Source organism: Phascolarctos cinereus, unplaced genomic scaffold (genome assembly GCF_003287225.1).
Source record: "Phascolarctos cinereus isolate Bilbo 61053 unplaced genomic scaffold, phaCin_HiC Scaffold_5;HRSCAF=322, whole genome shotgun sequence".
Classification (NCBI taxonomy): Eukaryota; Metazoa; Chordata; class Mammalia; order Diprotodontia; family Phascolarctidae; genus Phascolarctos; species Phascolarctos cinereus.
This window is the reverse complement of record NW_027555958.1, coordinates 307,605,098-307,623,919: the sequence shown is the minus strand read 5'-3', so window position 1 is coordinate 307,623,919 and position 18,822 is coordinate 307,605,098. Positions and strand designations below refer to the sequence as shown.

Below are 18,822 nucleotides of genomic sequence, written 5' to 3'. Positions count from 1 at the left end.
TAAGCTCCTCTCAAGCATTCTCCTTTAAAGAAAAGATATATGAGAAGTTTAAAGGGCCTTATTCTTGTGCTATTTCCTATTTGACATCAGGAATAAGGAAGATCCTAGAAACATGAGCATTAGCATATGCAACATTTTTGACAAGGATATAGTCTTTGTTTGAAGTTCCACAGTAAAGAGGAGCCCACTATCTCATGAGATCATTTTACTTCTGAATAGCTCAAAAATGGATGTGTTTATATCTGTATGTATGTATGTATGTAAGAGTAAGCTATTGTGATAAGCATATATAGCACATATGTAATATATTCAGAAGAATATACTGGGTATATGCATATATAAATATAAGTAAACACACAATAAAAATAATGTAACAGTTAAATACAAGGAGAGAGGCACTAGTGATTAGGGGGTGATGCAGAAAGGCATAATGTTAAAGGTGGGACTTGTGCCGTGCTATGGGAAAAAATTAAGGATTCTAAGAGAAGCGAGAAAGGAGTACATTCCAGGCTTAGGGGTGTCAAGTGCAAGGGAAAAGAGGTAAGAGCTGGAGTGCTGTGTTTGAGAAACAGAGAGGACCAGGTTGCCTGGGCCAAAGAGTGCAAGAAGAGGAGTAATATACAATGATGCTAGAATGATAAGTTGGGGCCAGGTTGTGAAGGACATCAAAAGTCAAATCAAGGAGTTTATGTGTTTATCTTATAGGCAATAGGGAACCAGCAGAGTTTATTGATTAAGGAATGACATGGTCAGCACTGTGCTGAAGAGAAAAATGCCTTGACAATTAAATGAAGAATGCATTGCAATGGGGAGAGACTTTAGACAGGCAGATCAATTAAAAGGCCATGGGTAAAAATCTATATTGTGGACCAGAACTAAAATGGTGGCCATGTGTATAGAGAAAGGGAATGGAAATGAAAAGTGTTAGGTAGAAATAGCAAGATTTGGCAACTAATTAGATATGTGGGGTGAGGGAGGGTGAGGAGTTCAGGATGATACTGAGGTTATGAACCTGGGAAACTGGATCAATAGTGAGGTCATTCATAGAAGTAGGAAGAATGGAAAAGTGGTGTTTGATGGGTGTGGGAAGGAAGATAATGAGTTCTATTTTGGGCATGTTGCATTTGAGATGTCAACAGTACGTATAATTTGAAATAGTGAATATGCAGTTAGTGATGCGGGAGGGGGGAAAAATATATTTCTGTCAGTCATTTGCTTAAAGATGATAATTGAACCCGTATGAGCTAATGAAATTGCCAAAGGAGGGAACATAGAAAGTCTGAAGAGAAGAGGACTCAGGATTGAGGCCTGAAAAACACTTGTAGTTAGGATACATGTCATGGAGAATGAGCCAGCAAAGGAGACTGAGAAGTAATGGTCAGAGAGGTAGTTAGGGAACTGAGAGGGCATGATGTCATAAAAACCCTTTCGGGTTTTTGGAAGGGGAGAGTATCTAAGAGTAGATGGGGTGGGGTGGCAACAGTATTAAGTGGACAAGAGAGGTTCAGAAGGATGAAGACTGAGAAAAGACCAGTCAGTGTATCTATTTGATATTTAATCAACTTTACAATCAAAATTATTACATAGCATAGAAGCAGCACGGGCAGCTAGCTGATCAGTAACATTCCAGTTCCTCTTCTGATTTTTATGATTGCACATTCATATATGTTGATGAGTTAAATCTGCTAAGTGATTCAGTGGATAGAGCACTGGACCTAGAGTTAGAAAGACCTGAGTTTAAATCTGGCTTCAGACACTTATTAGCTATATAAGCCAGGGCAAGTCACTTAACCTCAGTTTGCTGCAGTTTCATCATCTGTAAAATGGGGATAATAACAATACCTACCTCCCAGGGTTGTTATGAGGTTCAGATGAGATAATATTTATAAAGCACTTAGCAGACTGTCTAACACTATATAAATGTTTATTATTATTACTATTATTGTTATTATTATTACTATTACTATTATTGTTATTAAGCTAGGTAGTACAGTGGATAGAGTGCCAGGCCTGGAGTTAGGAAGACTCATCTTCCTGAATTCAAATCTGACCTCAGACACTTACTAGCTGTGTGACCCTGGGCAAGTCACTTAACCCTGTTTGCCTCTGTTTCCTCATCTAAAATGAGCTGGAGAAGGAAATAGCAAACCACTCCAGTATCTTTGCCAAGAAAACTCCAGATGGGATCACAAAAAATTGGACATGACTGAATATGACCATGCAACAAATTATTATTATTAGGAAAGGATTTTGAAGTTCATCTAGTCTAACTCATACCTGACCTGCAATCCTCTGATCATCTTCCCCACGATGATGGAGGTGTCTCATCCCCTGAGGCAGCTCATTCTAATTCTGTAGAGTTGACAGGCAGTTTTCTTTTGCATCTGCTTCTCTGCAGCTTTCCCTCATTGCTCCTAAAAGTGGCAGAACAAATCTCATTCCGATTTCCTCTGACAATCCTTCAAATACTTGAAAATAGTTATCATGCTTCCCTCCTCTTCTTTCCACTATGCTAAATATCACCCAGAAATAATGCATGCGTCTGTATTTTTAATGTTGATCTTAGTCCTATGTTCAAAGTCTTTCTAATTTTTTTATTTACCTTGCATTAATTCATGTGAACTTTTCAGTATTTCTGTATATTATTTGTATTTGTCATTCTCAAGGACATTGGTGCCCTTGTGTTTAACTCTTCCCCAAAGACTAAGTGTTTTAGTTGTTTCTATTTTTCTCCACATTTTGCATAGTTCTTAATACCATTTTATTGATAGTTCTTTTTAGTGTTTCCAATTATTTCCTTTTGCAACCTGCCCTGATAGAGGAAATATTCACATGGATGAATCTATTGCAGTATTAAGTTATTTCCTTGGTATATTTTCCTTGCCCTGGAATACTAGTTTAGAACCTGAGTCAGGTTATGACTCCTATTATATATTGTTAGATTGTCTTGCAAATTATTACAGTCATCACTGAGATTAATTGCCTTTTAGCCTGACCACATTGGATTTTACATTTGAAAAACATATATTTTTATTCAACGGATGGATTTGAGATTGTTTAACTTTAGTGTGACTGAATGTTCTACAAGTGTCCAATAAATATTTGAATATCTAGTATATGTGGGTTACTGGGTTAGGAGTACCTATTATGTGCATAACAATACCATGTCCCCAACTGAGTGTCTTGTCTCCTCCAACTCAAATATTCTCAGTTCCTTTAACCGATCCTCATATAATATGGACTCAAGGCCATTCATCATTCTGGTTTTCCTGCTCTGGACATCATCAGTATTCTTCCTTCATTGCTCAATCCAGAACTGAGCATTGCACTCCGGAGTAGGTCTGACAGAAAACAGTGGTGCTATCACCTGACTATTCCTGGAAGCCATGCCTCTCTTCATACAGCTCAAATTGCATTAGCTTTTTTGACAACCACTTGCTGATGATTCGAGGCAGCTAGGTGTCTCAGTGGATAGAGCACTGGACCTGGAGTCAGGAAGCCCTAAGTTCAAATCTGGCCTCAGATTTGTGAGACCCTGGGCAAGTCACCTAACCCTACTTGCCTCAGTTTGTTCATCTGTAAAATGAGCTGGAGAAGGAAATGGCTGACCACTCCAGTATCTTTGCCAAGTAAACCTCAAGTAGGGTCATGAAGAGTCGGAAAATGAATGAACAACAAAAACAACAGCATTGATGATTCATATTGATCTTGAAGTCCTTTGTCCCTCCCAGATCTTTTTCCATATTACAGCTGTCTGACTAGGTCTCTCTGTGTGTATTTGTGCTGGTGACTTTTTATACCCAAGTATAAGACTTTACATTTGTCCATATTAAATTTCATTTTGTTCAACCCAACCTAGTTCTGTGACCAGTCGAGTTCCTTTTGGGTCCCGATTCTGTCATCTAGCATGTTTGATGCAAATTTGTTATCAGCTCCAAATTTAATGAACTTATCATCTATACTTTCTTCTAAGTCATTGATAAAAAGTGTTAACCAGCAGAAATACCTATAGTATTTCACTGGAGACCTACTACTTCATAAAGTAATGTTGAGCTTGAAGTCTATTTATACCCTCAGATCTTTTTCAGAACAACTGCTGTCTAACTGTGCTTCCCATACCTATACCTATGATATTGATTTGTACTTTTGTACCTATCATATTGCTATTTTGTAATCAAAAGTAAGATTTTATGCTTATCCCTATTGTATTTTATCTTAATCAATTCGGCTCCACTTGAGATCCTCTCGAGCCATGGATTCAGACAGTTGCTGTCAGACAATATTATCTTGGGCCACAGCAGCACCCACAGTATCAGCAGTTGCCTATTCCCTCTATCTAGCATTTCAGACAGAAAATCTCCCTCCAGGGCAAAGGAGAAAAATAGAGAGCTCTAGAAACCTATGTGCTTACTTACACTCAGGTCTTGTCACTTCCCAGGGTCTCACCTACCTATTTCTCTTTGTCAGAACTTCAGGGTACCTCCCTCAGCTTCTGACAGGAACCATATAGGGTGATGCACCATGTTCTTTTCCTCGGCCAAAAAATCTTTAATCCCCATCAAATTCTTCAAGGCACACATTTACAAATATGCATACTAAGCAAAATAGTGATGGCAACATCCAAACCATCTAGGACAATTAACCCAGCATCATAGGTAAGCCTCCCATGGTACCATTGATATGCACATTAACATTACATGTAATAAATATAGCATAATGCAAGGTATCATTTGTCAGGCTGCTTCAAGGATGCTATGTCAAAAATTACATGCAGGAAGTTACATGTTTGTGACCAGAAACCAAATGTGTCTTGTAAAACTCCAGCCTGCAAAACTCCCCAGTGCAGCCTCACCCTATTTAAAATGTAGTTGGGAAGTGTTTAACAAAATGAACTAAAAATACAATAACAATTGATAATCAACACCAGTGATCTAGCCCAACTCTCTTATCTTGAGGGATATGAAGCCCAGGCAAGCTAATTAACTTGTCTAATGTCAAAAGGTAGTAAGTGGGGACAGCTAGGTGGCGCAGTGGATAGAGCACCGGCCCTGAAGTCAGGAGGACCTGAGTTCAAATCCGGCCTCAGACCAAGCACTTGACACGTACTAGCTGTGTGACCTTGGGCAAGTCACTTAACCCCATTGCCTCACTAAAAAAAAATAAATTAAAATTAAAATAAAAGGTAGTAAGGGGCCAAAGCAGAAGATGAACCTGGTTCTCTGACTCCAAATATAGTGCTTTTCATTTGCACCATGATCTTACTGTCCTAGGGTGGAGATCATTGTTTGCAATCATTGTGGATTTTCCTTGTACTCTATGGAATGCCACAGATGAATCACTGGACAGGAAAAAGAATTGCCTCTCAAATCAGTCCTGTCCCAGCTAGCTCCAATCTGATCTGAGGTCCTTCTCAGTCTGAGGCACAGTCAGTGGGTTACAGTGTCTTCTTTATTTGAATAATTACTTTTACTACTTTCTGAGTTCTTTTCTGGATCAATCTGCCAGCAGCCAGTAAGCAGGCTCTTCTCAGAACCTGCTTAGCTAACTTTCTATCCCTTCTTTCCCTCCTGCTCACTAGGGTGTCCCACTAACTCTCCAACAGGCAATATGTGGAAGCTATGAATTGCCTTTGTAGGACCTCCATCACAGTCTGGAACTATTTTTAAAGTGACCAGTCTCTCAAGTATTTGATGCAGAATGGTTTTCAATCAGTCTGTGTGTTCCCTAAACATCAAGGCTTTTCAGGAAGATTCTGAACCTTGCCAGAGTTCTTGATAAAACACTCAAGGCAACTTGTCAGCGGCTATATTGCTGTTGAAGCTCTTCTGAACTGAAAACATTGCTAGATGACTAGATTTTTTTACCTAGTCTCTTGGTCGCCTTCTATATTGGCCATGTGTCTTTGCATCTTTTCCATCTTCTTAGACCCTAAAACACAAGTGAATAGGTGAGTGTGGTTCTTGCCCAGATATCAGTTAAGTGTGGTATAAAGCCTGTTGTATTCCTGGAAGAATTGTATACATTCACTATAAATTCTACATACTGACTCCACTAAATTTTTGACCAGGCTTTGGTGCTCCAAGCATGTTCATCAATGTGCAGTGAAAATACTAGAGGCATGGGCCTCCCTGGGGGATGGTGAGATCTAGTTCTAGGCTTCTTGATTCCTGTCAAAGCCAGTATTCTTTGAGTAGTTTCCTCTCTAAATCTCTATTTTGGTCAGAGTAGATTCTAGCAGGGAATCAACATATAGAGAAAGACTTCTCCCACAACACTTTAGCAACTGTCAAAGCTTTCTGGTTATAGATTGAGTATACCTATGCATGTCTATTATAATTCAGTTACCGCTAAGACACGACATATTCTTCAAGAGATAAAAGATCCCAAACAATTGTCACTTTCAAACACTTGCTGGCATGTGTACCCACCATATATACAAGACAAGTTTGTGGTACTTTTTCTTGATCATGTCCATGTCTCAAAGACAAGTCTCACACATCTCCATGATATCTGCTGTTGTTTTGGGCCAATAAAAATAATTTCGTGCTAGCTTAAGGTTTTCTCTTGACCTATGTACTCAAGGTTCAAGACCCATTTGAGACTACTGCTCCAGACCTTCATGGCCAATTAGGTATCAGAAGCTGCTACAATATATGAAATCAGCAATAGATACAGTACTGCATTGCACAGTTGCCATTTCTAATTTTTTTCAAAGGCAAAGACTCTTCTATGTCCAGTAAAGCTAATGCCGACGCATGTGTGATATGTTTGACCAAGTCTTTAAAAATGTGTTCACATTGTTATTACTATGATTTCCACATAACTTCAGAATAGCCTTTCTTATCTTTTTGTTTCTGATCCTCTTCATTCATATAGCTATGAGTTTTATCATTCAACAGTTTTATAATAGTAGTATAATTTGTTATAAATTTCTGTTCACAGTCGACAGATCCTGGAAAAGTCCTTAACTCTTAGAGATTCTTTGGACATAGCCAATGGAAAAATGCTTCTATCTTTTCCTGGTCAATGCTCATATGTTTATGAGATAGTGTTATTTTCACATACTTAACAGGAGCAAAACTGGCACTTGTCAGTTGACAGCTTCAGATTAGCTCCTTTAGTTAATCCAACACTTTCATCAATTATTTCTCATGCTCTTCCAGTATTTTTTCAAAAACAAAGAGGACATCTATATATACCAATACTTCTAAGTTATTCATATCTCTACCTCCTTTCTCTTTCAGCTATTGAAGAGTAGCAAATGCCCCCAAAAAGTTTTAGAGCATATACTGAAACTTCTAAAATTCATTCTGGACAGAAGAAAACTATCTACTTTTTTTTTTCTTCTTCTGCCATAATCATCTTTTATAGACATTTTATTGTGAGTTTGATAACACATAAGCATATCAACATACAAAGAACAAAAAGATTAGTTATGAAATAATGAACTTTTCTTATATACAAGTTGGTTTTAAAAGTATAAATAAAATTCATTATGGTCATGATAAAAATTACATTTTGTAGCCTCCTGAATTTTGTTTTGCTTTCTTCTATTTATTTTTATATTTCATTGATCTTTATTTTTTGTTTCTTTCCTTTCTATCACTTCCCACTAACTCCACCCCCTCTGAAATTAGAAGTATTATCTTTTCACATGTAAGTATAGTTAAATAAAATAAATTTAGATATTAGTCATGTCTAAAACACATATACGTATGTGTGTATATATGTATACATATATATACACATACACATACATATATATACACATACATATACACATACACGTATATGTACATGTATTTCTGCACCTCTTCCAATAGGTGAGATGCATGCTTCATTATCAATTGTCTATCAATTATGAGTAGTTACTGAATTCATTGGTGTTCTGAAGTTTTTAAAAATTGTTTCCCTTTAAATTATTGCTTTTATCTTTAGTTCATTTCACTTGTAACATCTCATACAAGTCATCCTAAGTTTCTCTGAATTCTTTATATTCATTATTTCTTATATGACAGTATTTCAGTGCATCCACATGACATTTTGTTTAGACACTACATATGTGTGTGTGTGTATGTATGCATGCATGTATGTATGTATACTCTTGGTCTATACCTATTACTTTACAACACATTTAGAATTTTGTCCTTCATTTTGTTCAAGTCTTAGTTAACATTGTGTTCAACAAACCTGTTATGCAAGAGCAGCCATTAACATTAACTGACATATGACAATTAGGCAGTAAATCAATATGCAAATGCAATGAAATGTAGTCCTCACATAATCATGAAGCTAAAGACATTAACTAGTAATTAGCATATGAAAAAGCAATCAATATCTATGGAGTCATTGACATATGCAAATAAGCATCAACCTTATCAATGACCCATAATGACTTAATAAATTAATAACCAATAGCATTCACAAGGAAAATACCTTTGTAATTCTGTGAAATAGAGTGATGACTGGTCAATCATGAGAGAAAAAAATGCCATGGAGGGAAAAATGAAATGAAAATTTAAAATTAAAAGATGCATCAAAATCTGGACTTGAAAAAGACAATTCCATTGAGAAAACAAGAAAGTGTTTTAAAGTTAAAATAAAAATAGAATAAAAGAAATACTGTGCTAAAAATAAAAGTTGGCTCAAAACTCAAAAACACACAAAAAAAGCCCAGTTCCATGATTAGCATCCTTAATTGTGACTCCTGTATGTAACTTAAGCAGACTTACTCAAAGGAGAGAAAAACAGTCCCCAAATTAAAATATTTCACGTGAGAAACCCTACCTACTAAAAAATGAAAGCAGCATTTGATGCTTGGAGCACTAAAGTGGTGTAAGAAGCTCACAGCAGTTCATGTGCTGATCTCTTTAAGACTATAGAAAGGTAGTATGTCACTATACTAATTATCCAAAGAGGGATTGCAACAGCTAAATTGCCCACTGAATGTACTCAAGCCACAGCTCAGTTGGTCCCATCAAAGTTGCCCTGCCAACTGTGTAGAATATCTTTCCTCAACACAAAATTACAATATCTGCACTAATCACCAGAGGGTGTTCAGCCTTTAAATGATTTGACTATACCTCCTCCAAAAATCTGAGCACCACTGCTGCCCCTTCCCTGTCTCCAGCACAAAAGACTCCTTCAAGAGCAAAGGAAGAAAAAAATTAGGAAACTCTGGAATTATTTGTGATTAATCATGGGTCTCACCACTTCCCAGTCTCCTAGCAATTTGCCTCTATTGGACCTTTTGGAAACTTCCTCAGAACTTCATGCGTAAGGTAGATTCAATTTGTTCTACTTGGTCTCAAAGGGCAGACCTAGGACCAAAACTGGAAGTTTAAGGAAGATTGATGTTTTGCTCAACAAAAGAGTAGATTGAAAACTGGAAAAAGTCCTACAGTAAGTATGCTTGCCCTACCTATCACTGGAGGTCTTTGAGCAAATATCACTTACCAAGAGTGGTATAAAGGGATTCCTGTTTTAGAAAGAGACGTCCCTAGATGAACGCTAACATTCTGTGATTGAATGACCTCCTTATTCTTAGTCCGATGTTCTTTCCATTAGAATATGCTGCCTGCTTGTTTCTAAATTGAGTTACTTTTACATTTAAATTTATTTTTAGTAATTTTTTATCGATTTTTTTATATCATCAGTTTTCTCCAATATTCCTCTGTCTATCCCTGTGAGAGAGCCATCTCATATACCAAACAACATTTTTAAAAACAAAAGAAAAGGGGCAGCGAGGTGGCACAGTGGATAGAGCACTGGCCCTGGATTCAGGAGGATCTGAGTTCAAATCCTGCCTCAGACACATAACACTTACTAGCTATATAACCCTGGGCAAGTCACTTAACCCCATAGCCTAGCCAAAAAAAAGGGAAAAAAAGAGGAAAAAATCAGCACAGTTAGTCAATGTTTTGAAAAAGTCTAAAAATATTTGCAATGTGTAACATACATGGACCTCTCACCCCATAAAGGGGTGGGTTGAGGGTGTTCTTTCATATCTGTTTATTCAAGTCATGGTTGAGCTTTATAATTTTGCTATATTCACTTTAATTTATTTATTTTGTTGATATGGTTCTTTCCATTTACCTTGTTTTAGTCATTTTGTATAGTTTTCTTGGATCAAATGGCTTTGGAAGGGACCTTAGTAGCCATATCAAGAAAGATTATGATGTTGGAGTTAATAAGCTGGAGAAAACAGTGTGGCTGAAATCAAAAGTACATATAGAAGGGTTGGACATTGTCATGTGAAAGCCTACATCTTTATCACAGGCTTAAGCAAAAGAAGAAAGGGAGTAGAGGAGAGGTGTTGTATAGGACTTTTGATAGGTAAAAGAGCTTGGTCATTTGAATTCTCATAAAAGTATGAGACCAGATCCTATCTTAGAGGGTGTAGCATGGGTAGTTTGAGAAGATAAGACTTAGAATAGCTAAACCCAAATCTCTTAGCACTAAGTAGATCTTTCCTTCCTCACCATTTATTGTAAAGCCTGGTAAAATAAATGAACCACTTTGGGTTCTGCAGTGATCTGTGTGGTATAAAATGCTAAACAGTCACTGGGCTGGGAGTCCTAGGAAACCTGGATTCTAGTTTACCACTGCCTGGGTGGCTCTTTCACCTCTCTGGGCTTTCTCTACTTCAAGTTTCCTTACTTGTAAAATAACAGTGTTGGATTAGGTAATCTCCAAAGTCTCTCCCAACCCTAACATTTCTTGTATTTGTTTTGATACTCACATGACCACAATAATATGAGAAACATAAAACTGAAATATGTTTTCTTTACTGTCCAGAGAAGGGTTGTTGCTGTGTATGCGCTTTAATCTGCCACTGATGGCCACTTTCATTGTCAGCATAATATTTCCCCCATGTGCTAGTCATGCATCTTCTAAAAAGAAACAGAGCACAATGCTCTTTCTTGTTGGTTTTGAGAAATTCCCTATCATATTATCAGTAATTCTAAACCAAATGTAAATAACACAAAGACAAAAATTCATGATCTGGAAGAGAGTTATTTAAATCATAAAGAGACTTTCTGAAAACCTGAGATTTCTAGACCTCTTTTAAGTGAGCTCCTTTTTAAATTATTTTCTTCTTTTAGCTCTTTCAGTTTTCTTTCATTAATTCAATTACTTTTAGAATGCCTTTTAAATACCTGTTTTTATTTTAATTTAATTTCTTTATACCTTTGATTTCATTAATGTAGGGAATCCTCTCTCTCAATGCAGATTGCTTACTTCTCTGCAATTTATAGTCTTACATCAATCAATCAGTGAGCACTTATTTATTACCTACTATGTGCCATGTGCTATGCTAGGCTCTGGGGACACAAAAATAAAAATGAAATAGTCTCTGCTTAGAAAGTTTACATTCTCTTAGGGGAAAACAGAATGTACACATGTAAGTAGATGCAAAATATGTGTGAACTACATACAAGGTAATTTTTAGGAGAGGAGAAACAAAATTAGCTTCTTTGAAAGTAACATAACTTTAAGCAGTAGAAGAAGCATGGAAAAGGGAATAGCAAGGTAGCCTTAGAGTCAGGAAAACCTAGATTTAACTCCTGGCTTTGACAAATTTTTTTTTGGTGGGGGGAGGCAATTGGACTTAAATGACTTGTCCAGGGTCATATAGCTGGTAATCATCTAAGTTCGGATTTGAACTCAGGTCCTTCTGACTCCAGGGCCAGTGCTCTATCCACTGTGCCACTTAGCTGCTCTTCTGACACATGTTTTGAGTGACCCTGAGCAAGTCACTTAACTTCTCAGTAACTTAGAGTCTAGGACTTTTTTTTTTTTTGGCTAGGCAAAGGGGTTCAGTGACTTGCCCAGGGTCACACAACTAGTGAGTGTTTTGTGTCTGAGGTCGAATTTGAACTCAGGTCCTCCTGAGTCCAGGACTGGTGCTCTACCCACTGCGTTACCTAGACGCCCCAAGTCTAGGACTTCTTAAAGTTTTTCCATTTGGGACCCCTTCAGCACTTCTTAGACTGTGGGGTCTAGACCTCACAGTCTAAGAAGTGCTGAATGGTGTCAAACTCAAGTAGAAACTAATCAAGTTCATAAAAATTCTTGCAGCCACATATTTGCTTAGTTTTAAAAATATACCATCATCTATATTTTATTATCTTTTAATTCATTTTGCTAAATATTCCCCAATTGCATTTTAATCTGCTTCAGGCACATGCAGAAGTGTTGTGGGCCACATGTGTCCCCCTCTGCCTTAGACAATTATCTAAGACTCTAGGTTGCAAAGAAGCTTTAGATCTGTATTCATGGAGAAAGCTTCCCCACTCCAGTGAAATAATAGAAGCAGAATTAAAAAACTTTAAGTAGAGTTCATCCTCAATAGGCCAATCCTGTTTGGGTTTTTGTTTTTGTTTTTGAAGGGAACAGAATCAGATGTTCTTGTAGTAAAATAAAGCATCCTAAACCGTACTCAATAAAATGCCTTCCTTTTCTTCAAATCCAGTGTGCTGCTATAATGCTTTGTTATTGGTTGGACATTTTGTAGGTACTGCTTAAGTCAGTTGATTCTAGAGCTGAATCTGGTCCTCTACAAGGCATATTAAGGAAGCTTTCCTGAAACTCCTCAGTTCTGATCACTTATAAATAGGTGGTGCTCTGATCTGATTTTCTTACACACAGCCATTTGCAATCATCTTACATAATTCCACTTTGGAATACATGCAATTGCTCAAAAAGCAATTGAGGAATATTGAAGAGAGATGAAAGTGTTTTAACCACTTTTAGTACAGAGGCTTTTTTGGTTAGTTATGTTGATCAGGACAGCCCAGGTCCCTCTTCTTCTATTTACTATTCATGGGAGGTTGGCTTTGGAGTCTAGGGACCTAGTTTGGAATTTGATCCCTGCCATTTGCTAGCCATGTGACCTTAAACAAGTCACTTCACTTCTCTGGGACTCAGTTTATTTGTGAAATGAAGGTCCTTTCAAGTTCCAAGTCTGTGATCCAGCCGTACTGGCCTGCTAAATGTTCCCAGTAGATAATATTCCATCCTTTGTCTTTATGCCTTTGCATTAATTAGTTCCACAAGTCTGGAATGTATTTCCTCCTCCCCTCCACCACAACACATCCTGAGTTCCCTTGAAAGCACAGCTATGGGGCCACCTCCTTCCCAAGGGTTTTCTTAATCTGTCCATTATTGGTGTTCTCTCTCTCTCTCTCTTGAACTTCTTTTGTGTTTACTCAACACATTGTATCTTTATGAAAAAAATATAAGCTTTTTGAAGACAAAGACTGTTTCAGAATTGTCAACAACTAGCAAAGAACGTTATGGTATATAGCAAGTGTTGCCTACATATTTTTTGTGTTGTATTATATGGTATGAAGTTGTGTTGCAACTTCAGAAAAAAAGAACTGGATGATAATAACTTTATTATTATTATTACTATCAGTATAATAGTAATATATGATATAGAAATAATATATAAGTATATATTTATAACAATAATTGTTATTGCTATTGTAATTGTAACAATGATAATTATTTTATTTAACATTAATGATTAGTTATAATAGTAACAATATACTATTACACAATACAAATTGATATAATAATAGTAATCATTATTATTAGCAATAATAATTGTCATCATAATAGTAATAATATTATACTTAATTATTATTGTCATAATAATGGCAATAGCAATAATTATATTTGACAATATTATTGTTACTTCTATTATTATTGCAATAAGAGTAATAATATGATTATTGTTAACTATAATAACATTTATATACTGTTATAAATTTGATGAAGTTACTTTACATATGATATCCTAGAAGATCCCTGAGATACATTCTGTCTCTTATAATCTACATAAAATAGAGTCCTAGGTCTCACAAATCTAAAAACGTCGAAAACCATTCAATATGCTATTTGCTTAGGATGGGCTTAGTTTCTTTTATTTGTTGCTCATTCATCAATTCTCTTCCCATTCTCTCATTTGTTCTTCCTCTCCTGTCTTCCAGTGTCAATTTCTGCTTTTTTATTTACTAAGGAAAATGGACGTGATATGGAAAATGGGATAAAAATGAGTTGAGCACCTTTAAAACACACACACACACACACAACACACACACGCGCGCGCTCTCTCTCTCTCTCTCTCTCTCTCTCTCTCTCTCTCTCTCTCTCTCTCTCTCTCTCTCTCTCTCTCTCTCTCTCTCTCTCTCTCTCTCTCTCTCTCTCTCTCTCTCTCTCTGATATCCCTGCTATCTAGAAGGGGACTATTTGGGGGAAGCTGCTGCTTTTTGTAGCTTGCCAACTGGATAGAAAACAGCTAACTGATTTGCATTCTTATTTTCTGTTCTAGGAGCCAAGACATGGTATTTATTTAATGAAATTTTCCCCTATTTTATTTTTTAGCTCAACAGAATTCACCAAAAATCCATGAAGGCTGGTGGGCATATAAGGAGGTGGTCCAGGGGAGTTTTGTTCCAGGTAAGTACATATGAAACATTTGTTTCTTTAAAAAGTGGGGTGAGGGGAGCTTTGGATATAAGTTCTTACTCCCAGAATTTCTGAAATGCTGCAAATTTATCTAGTTTGTACTGCAAAATAGTATCTTGCGGGTCACTAGACATCCCCACAAGGAGAAAGTGCATAAATAAGTGGCTTTACAACCATCTTCTAGTTTTCAGGCTGGAACTTCATATCGTCTTAAGCAGAGTGTGCCTTTAAAGGCAAACCTGCAATTACAAGGTCATTACTACTACTGGGGAGCTGTTGCAGGGAAGAAGCTTGGAAATCTTGTTGGTTGGCATTCGACTCAGAGATGTAGAACAATCTCTTAATGTTAATGAAACAAGAAATGTGTGAAGGCTGAATGTGGAGGAGAATCTTACTGGGCTGTGCGCTGTCAATGATGTTGCTTCAATAGAAAGAACGGTCTGAACATAGAACAGAATTAGGGAATCCTGCCAAACACCTGATAAAAATAACAGGTGAGATGGATGGAAGCAGCATGGGGAGAGAGGAAAGAAAATCATGGACTGGCTAGATCATGGTACTGCCAAAACACAATTTACCTTGCATTTGAAAACTAAAAAGGAGAGTGAGAAGCAAGCAGAATTTGGAAAAGGTAAAATTGAAAACAATTTTTCCTCACCCCATCCTCTACTCTAATTGTTCCTAGCTTCTCATCTTCTGTTTCAAGGATTTTTCTTTTTCAGGGTGGAGGTCTGGGAGTCAGGAAGCAGGGGTGGGGAACCTGCAGCCTCAAGGCCAAATGTGGCCCTCTAGGTCCTCAAGTGCAGCCCTTTGACTGAATCCAAACTTCACCGAACAAATCCCCTTAACAGATGGATTTGTTCTGTAAAACTTAGATTCAGCTGCACCCAAGGACTTAGACATGTCAAGGCCAAAGGTTCTCCATCTCTGGCTCAGGAGGAATATAGTGGAAGAAAGAAAAAGAAAGGAAAGAAGAAGTATAAATAAAATGAGCTTAAAATGAGCTTAGGAAGGGAAGACAGGAGAGGTCCTTCAGTGTTGTTTGTATTCTTTTGGAAATGGATGAATGAGAATCAGTGTTGATAATAGTAGAAGCAGGGTGCTGTTCGGAAAGTCAGGGCCATGTGCCAGAGGTCTAAATCAAGGCCTGGGTGACAGCTCCCAGAGAGAAGACAAATACCAGTTCAATCACAGCACATTCTTCTAGGCTGCTCTGTCTCCCTTTCCAAGTAAGTAAGGAAGAAAGGAAGAATAGAAGGAAAGAAATAAGAATTTATTAAGTGCCTACTATATACCAGACATTGTGCTAAGTACTTTTCACATGTTATTATGCCGTTTTATCCTTACAACAACCCTGTGTGGTAAATGCTATTATATACTATTTATAGTTGAGGAAATTGAGGTAAACAGCAGTTAAGTGACTTTGTTTTGTTGTTATTCAGTTGTTTCAATCATTTCTGACCCTTTATGACTCCTTTTGGGGTTTTCTTGGCAAAGACATTGGAGTGATTTGCCATTTCCTTCTCCAGCACATTTTACAGATGAGGAAACTGAGACAAACAGGGTTAAATGACTTGCCTGGGGTCACACAGGTAGTAAGTATCTGAGGCTGAATTTGAACTCAGGTCTTCCTGACTCCAGGCCCAGTATTCTATCCACTGCTCCACCTAGCTGCACTGGTTAAGTGGTTTGCCCTGTGTTAAACATTCAGTAAGTTTCTGAGGCTAAATTTGAACTCAGATCTTCCTGACTCCAGGCCTTTTGCTCTCTCTATTCATTGAGCCACCTATGGCCTCATTAGTACACTGTATAATGCAGACAGAGAGGGAAGTGGTAAGTAGGGAAACCAAATGGTATAATGGCAGGAATATGGTAATTGCATTAATCACTGGTTCTAGCAGTCCAAAGCAACCAGACATCTTGATAAAGATAGCCGTGCAACTGATACTGGCATCTTTGTGAAACTTCTGAAATAATTGGAAAATCATTAGAATTAGTAATTCTACAAATTAACAAAACCCAACAGAAAGTTTTTGCATGAACGCTAGTTGGCTGGGCTTTCTTCTAACAACGGTGCTGGTGGTTTATAACAAATGAAGCTTCTGGACACTTTTTCACTTGTGTGAAGTTGAGAACTTTACACATTTGAGATTTCATATTTTTAATTAAATCAAGCTCATAAAGCATGTATGTCTTTCTAACAGGAAGATACTTCATCGTCTTGAAATCATTGAGATTCATTTAATTGCCCCAAGGTGCCCTTCTTCCCTTTTATTTCCCTACATGTGTTCTCTTTCTTTTTTAGAATGTGAATTCCTGAGCAGTAGATAAAGCACTGGCCCTGGAGTCAGGAGGACCTGAGTTCAAATCCAGCCTCAGGCCAAACACTTGACACTTACTAGCTGTGTGACTCTGGGCAAGTCACTTAACCCCAAGTGCCTAAAAAAATAAATGTGAACTCCTTGAGGACAGACACCATTTTGCTTGCTTTTGTATCCTCAGCACTTAGCATAGTGCCTGGTGCATAATACATGCTTATAACAAAGGCTTTATCTACCTATCTGTCCTTTCATCCATCCCTCCATCTATCCATCTGTCCCTAGAGCTATAAAAAGTTATTTGTCATCTCTGGGTCATCCCTTATAAAGAAAGCTTGTATTCTGGGGAGAGGAAGAGAGTATGAATACCTTACTTCTGGGGAAAAAATATCCATACTACAACATAAAAAAAGGTAGGGGATTATTTACATTATAGAATGATTTGTGGCTTGGGTTCCTTTAGTAGGGCAGCTTAAATAGGTTTTGATTTGTAGAGATTCATTTTACCCACACTTTACCCACAACTTCTCAGGAGGGCAGCTATGTATGAAGTACCTTGTTCATTGCCCTCTAGACCATAAACTCCTGTGGCTGTAAAATGATCAGGAAATAGGATATTCTCATCAAATATTCTGATTAATTTATTGAGTCCCCACATATAAAATTAACAATTTTCCAATAGAATATCCAGATATTTAATGCTCAGAAGGTAATTTCATCTTGCTTTGATAATTCAAACAGTCAATTAATAAGCACTTATTAAGCACCTACTATGTGCCAAGCACTTTGCTAGAGATACAAAGACAAAAATAAAACAAACCCTGCTCTTAAGGATCACAGGAGACAACATGTACATATTTAAGTATAGGAGGTAGTTGAGAGAAGGAAGGCACTAGTACTTGGGGGGGAATCATAGCTTTAGAATGAGAGGGGAACCTTAGAAGTCATCAAATCCAATCTTTTTGCGCAGATGAGGATACTGAGGCACTTCTCCAAGCTTTTAAGTGTCCAAAGTGGCATTTGAACCCAGATCTTTTTGACTCCAAGTCCAACATTGTATTTCATTACATTATGCTACCTCTCAGTTGAGCAAAGATCTATGTAGAATGTGGTTCTTGGGCATTATCTTGAAGGAAGATCATTTTGGCAGCAATATGGAGGATTAACTTGAGGAGGGGAGACCAATTAGGAGGGCACTGCAAAAGTATGGGCAAGAGGCAATGAAGGCCTGAACCAGGGTGGTGTTTGTGTGAAGTAGATACTCAGAATCTTGAGGCATCAGAACCAGGTGTCTCAGGGTTGGGATAGAACGGTAGAATGTGGAAAAGAAGCTGGGAATGCATTTGAGAATGGGGTAAGGAAAGGGAGGCATTCTTCAGCACTCAATCTCAATTAACTGCCAACTGAACTATTTGCTTTGTTTAAGAAAGACTCTCTTGAATCCTTGAAATAAGTTAAGAAGAACTGAAAATGAGAAGCAGTAAAGAGAACAAGGAACTAGAGTCTCCTTATTCTCCATTAACATCCCAGTATAAAGAGTCTTGACAGGCAATTACTATGATTTGGAGCATTTCTCTCTAAGCTCTAGAGGTACCTGTCCAGTGTGTTTATGAAAACGGGGAATTGAGTTGAGCTAATGGAAAGCAGGGCCTCACAGAAAGCCTATGGCCAGGGGGGGAAGCCTCTGCTTTGCCCATATATGAGACAGAGGGGGAATGAATCTGTTGAGCCCTTTTACAGAAGTTAAATGACAAGTCCTCCTACTGTAAGCCCATCTCCTTGGAGTAAGAAGAAAGCAAGAAGTAATTTGAATGGATTCCCTGACTTTGTTGCTGTATGGGCAGTTAGTTTAGTCTCTGAATCAACCCCACTATTTTGGACTCTTGGGAATATGGAAGGTGCCACAAGAGTTCACATCTCTAGTCCATCCACTTGTGTGGATGGCAGAGGTCATGCCTAAACTCTGTCTCAAAAACAAGAAACTACCTTTCAGAAGGACATTCTACAATCTTCTCTCAGTCCCTCTCCC

General features: G+C 37.6%; 1 protein-coding gene across 1 annotated transcript in view; it reads left to right on the top strand.

The window, feature by feature from the left end:
- CA10 (carbonic anhydrase 10) overlaps positions 1–18,822 on the top strand; it is a 731,405-nt gene that overhangs the window by 100,103 nt on the left and 612,480 nt on the right. The window contains exon 3 of the mRNA XM_078156792.1: positions 14,392–14,466. Coding sequence (XP_078012918.1) covers positions 14,392–14,466 — 75 coding nt within the window. The remainder of the gene's footprint in view (positions 1–14,391; positions 14,467–18,822) is intronic.